We start from the raw sequence: 9,777 nt of genomic DNA, 5'->3' as shown, positions 1-9,777 counted from the left end.
AAGAGCAACAAAGCGTAAGATAGAATAGCACCATATATAAAACAACGCTGGTACATATCAGTGAGCGTCAAACACACACTGAAATGTGTGTGTTTGATGGTGGTCAAACGATGTTTGATGTGTTTGATCAGGTGATGTCCTGATCCGCATAATTAAAGTATGAATTATGTTGAGAAAAAATAAGAAAAAAGGGAAAAAACAGGGGTGGGAGAAACATGACAGAAAAAGAGTAAAAATACAATTTGGTCAACAAAACAGCATTGTTTAAAATAAAAGATATGGATTGACATTTTGGGGGTTAGGTTGGTAGGTTACATTGAGTTAATTAGGTAGTACTTAGTGTTTATCTGTTATAGATAGGAGCTGCCTGGTATGGGCCAATAGGCCTTCTGCAGTTACCTTTGTTTTTATGCTTTTGCCCTGTAACCTAAATGGATAGAGAGGCACATATATGGGCTTAGGGACTGAACCCCACACTACATTTAGCTAAGCTGGTTACAATCTTGATGATATAGTTACAAAATTCTGTATAAGTCGTCACATTATCAATGGGTTCGAGATCAACCACAATTTCCTGAATAGATATAACAAAGGGGATATTAATAGGGTATTAAAATTGTCAACACTAGATAGAACACGAAACAATGGGTATAAATTGGATAAGTTTAGATTTAGGAAAGACTTGGGTAAATACAGGGTCAATAACAGGGTTGTTGATTTGTGGAATTTTTCTTAACTTATAAATTTATCTTTATTTATCTTAAACTGGTTGGGAGAGGTACAGTTTTTAACATAATTGGGAAGGTCATTCCACATTCGAGGTCTCTTGATTTGTAAAGCATTTCTAGTTTGACTAAGTCGTACTCTTGGAATATCAAATAGGTATTTGTTTCTGGTGTGGTGCACATGGGATCTGTTACAACCTTCTAGGAAGCTTTTAAGGTCAGGATTGACATTACAGTGCAGCGTTTTATATATATAAAATACACATGAGAGTATGTGCAGGGACTTAATATCTAACATATTCAGAGATTTGAGTAAGGGGTCCATATATACTGCCCGGTTGCCTGAAATGCTATAGGCCTACTATAGTGGCTTTAGGTATTGTATGCACTAGCTCTATCTATAAATCCAACATTATGTTTGTAAATCAACTATGTATGTACTTTCCTGAATAAAATTGACTTTACTGTACATTTATATTCTCTGTGGATTTGTTACCCCTATCGTTTGGGAGAAAAAAAATTACTAATACGTTCGGCGAATGACGTTGACTTCAACTTCACTTTGACTTCGTTCATGTCATCGTATTTTCCGTAATATATAAAGGTTATGACAATGCAATTATATTATTGTGTGCAAATAAGTTTGAAATTTCATGTACCCTAAAAATATTAAAATAAAGAATAAGAATAATTAAATAATTGTTGTAGTAAATTGTCACACGTTCATCATACGCAAACGAACACACAGTTTGGAGCGTCAGTACAAGACCGCCGCCATTTTAAAACACGGCTTCGAATGTAAGTAATGTTTTTCTCGTACTAACACTGTGTTATACAATAGATTTGGTCTTGAATTCACAAATTTAGTTGTTACATCTGACAGAGTATGTTAGACGGTGTAATGCTGGTCCATGTTAACGTATTTGTGGGCTTGGTTGGTTTAAATGTGGAGGCGAGGCCTGGCAGTGCTGGTGTATGTGGAGGCGAGGCGAGGCCTGGCAGTGCTGGTGTATGTGGAGGCGAGGCCTGGCTGTGCTGGTGAGTATGTGGAGGCGAGGCCTGGCAGTGCTGGTGTATGTGGAGGCGAGGCCTGGCAGTGCTGGTGTATGTGGAGGCGAGGCCTGGCTGTGCTAGTGTGTATGTGGAGGCGAGGCCTGGCTGTGCTAGTGTGTATGTGGAGGCGAGGCCTGGCAGTGCTGGTGTATGTGGAGGCGAGGCCTGGCTGTGCTAGTGTGTATGTGGAGGCGAGGCCTGGCTGTGCTAGTGTGTATGTGGAGGCGAGGCATGTACAACACTCCCCAATAGGAAGAAAACCCACTGGGTTCTAGGCTAGGTTAGGCTTATCTGTAATAATTGAATTAAGCCTAGCAAAGCCTAGAACCTAGTTCAGTAATTTAAAAAATGTTGTAACTTGAAAAATGCCATTCAATACATTACACAATTTAAATATTTTCAGGCAATCAACACAACCCTCATGTTGGCTAACCCTCTCTCATGTTGGTCAATAATTTAATTATTTTTTTATGGAGTAATCTTTGCTGTTGAAATGTAGTCTTTTTGAGACTACATTTCAAATGTAGTGTGTGTGGAGGCGTGTATGTTAGGTATTACCTAATATACACGGTGTAATATATCTATCTGTGTGAAATAGATTAAATCCATTTATTTGATATTCAGCTAATAGTTCTGTAATTTCTACATTCATCCATGTTTTGGTAAGTGCAATAATATGTATTGTTTCATTGCAGATTAGAGATTCAAGATAGTTGTAGATTTCCGAAGTACTGAAACGCGCGCCATACAGGCTTGGTGGATCTAGGTGCAAGGTAAAATTATTTACATTTACTTGTTTTGTATTAATGTTTTGTATTTATATGCATATATGCATTTATATGCATTATTCTATAGAATAATAGATCTCGTAATAATTTTGCAAAAATAGTGGCATTTACTATTTTTAAAAGATTATTAAAAAATTTACTGATATGGTGCATTCGGAAGGGCGAAGAGGGAGAACGGCCTGTTGACATAGCTCGGGTGCAGGGGGGGGGGGGTTGTGTAAAAGCCTGGTTTGTGCCTCGGAGAGGCTATGGGATCCAGTAAGTTCAGTAGAACTTCGGTTTCAACCCTTTTACCCTGTTGTAGCTCAGTCGATTAAGGCAGTGTCTGGGATGCTCCCGGACGCAGGTTCGAATCCTCGTCACGGCCCTTGTGGATTTGTTCATTTGATGCATCACGTTATTGTGATCTGTGTGTGTAATTCTTCACTTGCTACAGCAACAGGAATGTGTGTGTATGTATTTGTGTTGTTGAATATGACCGAAAGTGTAAGATTAATGATTCTAACACAAATCGTCTGAATATTTGTTTTTCTTCACTGTCGAGAGTAGTTAAAAAAATTTACTAGAGTTTATTTTCACACTTTATTTATGGTCCTTAAGTCCCTCTCCTTAATGCTGCTGCTGTTTCTCGCATCTTTGCATCGCTTGTATGTTTGGGGGTTTGGCCTCTTGCTATATATTGATTCCATTTGTGTGTGTTTGGGTCTCAGGCCCTCTCGCAATTTCTGCTGAACAAACCCCTTTTCCTAGTTCTGCATCTCTCCTTTGGTACAAATTTTGTTGTGCTTTTATCATATATTTCACAAAACTTGACATACATTTCATTTACTTCATGTCCTATCAGCAAGTGTTTGTCAAATTCTTTAAGGAAAGTTTATCATCCTGATTGCAGATCTCTAGCGATATTATGTCAACTTCTTGTGGATTCGCAATCATTATTTAATTTACCTTTAGGTGTTCTTTCACCAGCACAGCAACACTGTACCTCTCCCAACCAGTTTAAGATAAAAACTAAGTACTAACTAATTAACTCAATGTAACCTACCTTACCCCCAAAATGACAACCCATGTCTTCTATTTTAAACAATGCTGTTTTGTTGACCAAATTGTATTTTTGTTTTTTTCTGCAATGTTTCCCCCCCCCCCACCACTCTACCACCACATTGAGTTTAGTAGCTCTGTGCACGTCAGGTGCTGTTTAATATACAGACCTACTCCTCCATTTGACCTAGTTTCTCTATCACATCTATATCACTTTGTGCTTTAGCCCTGGTGGAGCTTGGTCCACCAGGCTGTTGTTTGGAGTGGCCCGCAGATCCACATACAGTCTGCATATGATATACAGTCTGTTGATCAATTAAACCAGAGTAGTTAGTTTTTATCATCCGAATGCACCAATATGTGTTCATTCTTCCCAGATGAAGGAACTAGGTAATATTCATCATCTGAATGCACCATCTGATGCTTTAACACACTCATGATACACGAGAGGTTTAAAAAACTTTTAAAACTTTTAAAACTTTTTGACCTATGTATTTAAAAGCAATTCTAAAGTTAAAAAGTGTAGCATAGGCCCCTCGCAGAATGTTCTTAATATGATCCTCAGGTTATAGTTTTCTATCTAAAACCACCCCTAGATCTCTTTCTTGATCAGAATTCTTTATAGATCTCAGTGGCTCGATCATAGAAACTGCTCTAAATCCTTGTTGGCCTGGATTGTGGAGGTCATTGGTCTCTATAAAACTAGTAATCTGACTCCTGATCACTCTCAAATAATTTTATTATGTGGGATGTTAGTGCAACTGGTCTATAATTCTTTGCCAATGCTTGTGTTGTGTTGTGTTGTTTTGGTAGTGATGTGCAATGTGTTGTTTTGGTAGTGATTCGTCCAGTTCTGGTAGTAGTGCGGTTGTTGTGTAGTGTAGTACTTGTGTGCTTGTTAATGACTTGTATTCCAGTCTTGTGGGTATCTCCTTTCCCCTACGGGCCAACTGCTTTGTTCTTACCTAGCATTTTGCTTTGTTTGGGTATGAATGTTTGTGTACCTTCATTGTATATTTTGCAAAATTTGCCATATATCTCATTATTTACTCCTCTGCCTAGCAACAAGTCTGTCTAATTATACTCATTAACTGTTTTTCAAAGTTCCCCATAGTGTCCTTTATTGAAATCGAGTTCATGAACCGTTTCAATGTTCTTATTTTCTTCTAGATTATATCTTAAAGTATATTTAAATGTTATTGTTATTATTGTTATTAAATGTTATTGTGACATTGCATTGCAATTGAGCTATGTTGTTTACCATACCGTTCATTTCGTGAGTATAAGTATAGATGCCACACTTGTGACAGGTAAAACCATGCCTTTTTTGAAAAACAGCACCGTCTGTTGCACGTAAGAGCAACCCACACTATATTATGTTGCGATATTATTTCAATATTTCCGATTGTATTGATAATTTGAATTTTCATAGATTTCAATTTATTTTCATTTCGATTTAATAATTTTCTGTGACATTGCATTGAAATTGAGCTGTGTTGTTTACCATACTGTTCATTTCATGAGTATAGTTTATTTTTTTATTTTTTTCATTTCATTTTTTTAGCTGTTCTTATTTTTCAGTGATGGGAATATCAGATCATTTGATGTTCCCAATTTTCTGATGGAAGCATCAGACCATTATAGAATGCATCGGATGAGGTAGTTTGGAATGGTGGGGAGGACGAGAGGGGGGTATGGTGGGGAAGACGAGGGGACAGAGGAGAGGGTAATGGTGGGGAGGACGAGGGGACTGGGGAGTTGGGGATGGTGGGGACAGGGGAATGCTGGGGAGGACAAAGGGACAGGTGAATGGGAGATGGTGGGGGAGGAAGAAGGACAGGGGAGGGGAAAATGGTAAGGAGGACGATGGGACAGGGAAGTGGGAATAGTGGGGATGATGTGGTGACAGGGAAGTGGGAAGGACGAGAGGACTGTGGAATGGGGAATAGCAAAGTGAATTATAATTATATATATTAATTAATTCTTATAAATTTCCAGAAGCCTGTATCAACACCCACACTAATGCAACTGAAAGAGATGTTGAGACAAGTATTGCTGATATGTTGAAGAACGCCCCAAACAAACTCGGTGGAAACAGATACAAGGTAAAGTTTGCCAATTTGCTGTAGTCTAATTCAATTTCTTTTTAGTAATCTTCGAGAACATTTATGCTATGAATAAGATAAAATAATGTAACTGATTTTGATTTATTTACTATTTATTATTTATTTACTGTTATTAGTATAATAGATCTCGTAATAATTTTGCAAAAATAATGGCATTTACTATTTTAAAAAGCTCGGGTGCAGGGGGGGGGGTTATGTAAAAGCCTGGTTTGTGCCTCGGAGAGGCTATGGGATCCAGTAAGATCGTCCTTCCTTTCCTCCCTAGAATCTGGATGTAGCAGGTGCTCAATTGTCAAAAGTGAAAAATTGGTTTTGTCTTCCGAATGCACCATTTCTGTAAATTTGCTAATAATCTTTTAAAAATAGTAAATGCCATTATTTTTGCAAAATTATTACGAGATCTATTATACTAATAACGGTTTGATAAAATACAGTAGACTGCCTACTGGTTTTACCTGTAATAAGGTTTGATACAGATGATTATGATTATGGTTTTGGCCTCCACCACCCTCTCACCTAACTTGTTCCAACCATGTCTACCACGGTTTTGTCTTCCGAATGCACCATTTCTGTAAATTTGCTAATAATCTTTTAAAAATAGTAAATGCCATTATTTTTGCAAAATTATTACGAGATCTATTATACTAATAACGGTTTGATAAAATACAGTAGACTGCCTACTGGTTTTACCTGTAATAAGGTTTGATACAGATGATTATGATTATGGTTTTGGCCTCCACCACCCTCTCACCTAACTTGTTCCAACCATGTCTACCACGGTTTTGTCTTCCGAATGCACCATTTCTGTAAATTTGCTAATAATCTTTTAAAAATAGTAAATGCCATTATTTTTGCAAAATTATTACGAGATCTATTATACTAATAACGGTTTGATAAAATACAGTAGACTGCCTACTGGTTTTACCTGTAATAAGGTTTGATACAGATGATTATGATTATGGTTTTGGCCTCCACCACCCTCTCACCTAACTTGTTCCAACCATGTCTACCACGGTTTTGTCTTCCGAATGCACCATTTCTGTAAATTTACTAATAATCTTTTAAAAATAGTAAATGCCATTATTTTTGCAAAATTATTACGAGATCTATTATACTAATAACGGTTTGATAAAATACAGTAGACTGCCTACTGGTTTTACCTGTAATAAGGTTTGATACAGATGATTATGATTATGGTTTTGGCCTCCACCACCCTCTCACCTAACTTGTTCCAACCATGTCTACCACGGTTTTGTCTTCCGAATGCACCATTTCTGTAAATTTGCTAATAATCTTTTAAAAATAGTAAATGCCATTATTTTTGCAAAATTCCTGAATATTGTCAAAATGACGGAAACCCATATGTCAAAAACACATGGAGATATACCAATCCTGGAAGACATTCTTCCATCCCCACTTGAAACTGTTGAGCAGGTGGAAAGTCTGTCACATGAGCTAAAAGTTAACAGTGAATATAAAAAGAGTATGGTAAGTGTTGCTTAATTCTTTTAGCCTGAGTATGGTAAGTGTTGCTGAATTTTTTTAGCCTTGTACATATGTCTTTTGATTAGTTTTTTTGCAGATGAAGGAAGGTGGGGTGGCACATAATTGATTGTTCAGTGTTATGTTTAAGGTACAAATAAAACAAAAGCAAAAGTTACTCAAATTCGTTGATTTTTGTAATAGTTAAGAAGGAAAATATTTTAATGCTATTTATTTAATACAGTTGGAAATTAGAAAATCTAATGTTGAGATTGAAAGATATATATTATTCTCTATTACCTTACAGCTTATGCATTATTTTAACAGGTCCAGACGCTGTCTCAAATGGGCGGTGCAAGCTGTGGAGACACAGTGAGACGAATGATGAAGAGGATAGGGACCTATGGGGTCTGGTCTCAGTATTCACTCGTTGGGCGCAAGAGGAAACGTGTCTTCAAAACCTTGGATATTTGTAATGTAATAATAAGTACGTAAATTTGACATTTTTTTGGATTATATATATGTCTGCATGTATTATGTATTATACTTGCATGCTTGTTAATGACTTGTATTCTAGTCTTGTGGGTATCTCCTTTCTCCTACGGGCCAAATGCTTTGTTCTTACCTAGCATTTTGCTTTGTTTGGGTATGAATGTTTGTGTACCTTCATTGTATATTTTGCAAAATTTGCCATATATCTCATTACTCCTCTGCCTAGCAACAAGTCTGTCTAATTATACTCAATAACTATTTTTCAAAGTTCCCCATAGTGTCCTTTATTGAAATAGAGTTCATGAACCGTTTCAATATCCTTATTTTCTTCTAGATTATATCTTAAAGTATATTTAAATGTTATTGTGACATTGCATTGCAATTGAGCTGCGTTGTTAACCATTCTGTTCATTTCATGAGTATATTTTATTTTCTATTTTTTCATATCATTTTTTTTATCTGTTTTTATTTTTCAGTGATGGGAATATCAGATCATTTGATGTTCCCATCAGAAAATTGGGAAAGTCAGATCTTTTGATGTTCCCAATTTTCAGATGGAAGCATCAGACCATCATGGAATGCATGGGATGAGGTAGTTTAGAATGGTGGGGAGGACGACAGGGGGGATGGTGGGGAAGACGAGGGAACAGAGGAGAGGGTAATGGTGGGGAGGACGAGGGGACAGGGGAATGGAGAATGCTGGGGAGGACAAAGGGGACGAGGGGACGGAGGAAGACTGGAGAACAGGGGAACACCTAAATAAAAGCCAACAATGTTATTACTCTGTGGCTTCTTGTCTCCTGACAAAAAGAATTATAATTATATATATTAATTAATTCTTATAACTTTCCAGAAGCCTGTATCAACACCCACACTAATGCAACTGAAAGAGATGTTGAGACAAGTATTGCTGATATGTTGAAGAACGCCCCAAACAAACACGGTGGAAACAGATACAAGGTAAAGTTTGCCAATTTGCTGTAGTCTAATTCAATCTCTTTTTAGTAATCTTTGTGAACATTTATGCTATGAATAAGATCAAATAATGTAATTGATTTTGACTAAATATGTAGATATATTTAATTTTCTGAGCACTAATAATGAAAGAAAACCAAAATAAGAGGTGGCTACTATCTCTAATAATGGGCTGGAATAATACAGGATATAATAATATATATATATATATATAAATATATATACATATATTTATATATATATATATTTATTTATATAAATATATATATGATATATATATTCTATTCTATTAGTCTATTCTATTCTATAGTTTTATATAGATTCTTGTTTTAGTTTTTTTCTATAATATGGAAAGGGTTTTTAATTAATAAATTAAATATTATATAATAAAATAATGTATTATTGAAAACAATTAGTAACAAACAATATTTCATTACAGGGTGGTGAAGCAAGAATACATGTGCATCACATAGCAGAGTCGGATATGACGAATAATGAAAACAGCGGAGAGCCTGGTGCATGGCATACCGCTGAATCTTCTCTAATGTCTATATAGAAGAATCTTTGTTTCTGTGTGTATATATGTATATATATCATTAATAAAATATATATATATATATATATATATATATATATATATATATATATATATATATATATATATATATATATATATATATATATATATATATAACCTATATATATATATATATATTTATATATATATTTATATATATATTTATATATATATATATATATATTTATATATATATTTATATATATATATATATATTTATATATATATTTATATATATATATATATATATTTATATATATATTTATATATATATATATATATTTATATATATATTTATATATATATATATATTTATATATATATTTATATTTATATATATATATATTTATATATATATATATATTTATATATATATATATATATATATTTATACATATATATATATATTTATATATATATATATTAGGTTAGGTTTGGTAGGGTTGGTTAGTTATCATATATCTACGTATAACTAGCTAGTTTTACCTTTATATATATAATATTTATATATATATATA

General features: G+C 34.6%; 1 protein-coding gene across 1 annotated transcript; it reads left to right on the top strand.

The window, feature by feature from the left end:
• Positions 1-2,445: 2,445 nt before the first annotated feature.
• Positions 2,446-9,258, top strand: LOC138372042 (uncharacterized). Its single transcript, XM_069337156.1, has 5 exons — positions 2,446-2,551; positions 5,606-5,712; positions 7,543-7,702; positions 8,561-8,667; positions 9,122-9,258. The coding sequence occupies exons 2-5, from the start codon at positions 5,668-5,670 to the stop codon at positions 9,236-9,238; spliced, it is 429 nt and encodes a 142-aa protein (XP_069193257.1). The 5' UTR covers positions 2,446-2,551; positions 5,606-5,667; the 3' UTR covers positions 9,239-9,258.
• Positions 9,259-9,777: the final 519 nt, after the last annotated feature.

The sequence above is a fragment of the Procambarus clarkii genome, chromosome 4, assembly GCF_040958095.1.
Source record: "Procambarus clarkii isolate CNS0578487 chromosome 4, FALCON_Pclarkii_2.0, whole genome shotgun sequence".
Lineage (NCBI taxonomy): Eukaryota > Metazoa > Arthropoda > Malacostraca > Decapoda > Cambaridae > Procambarus > Procambarus clarkii.
The sequence above is the reverse complement of the archived record's forward strand: the minus strand, read 5'-3'. Positions and strand labels throughout refer to the sequence as shown.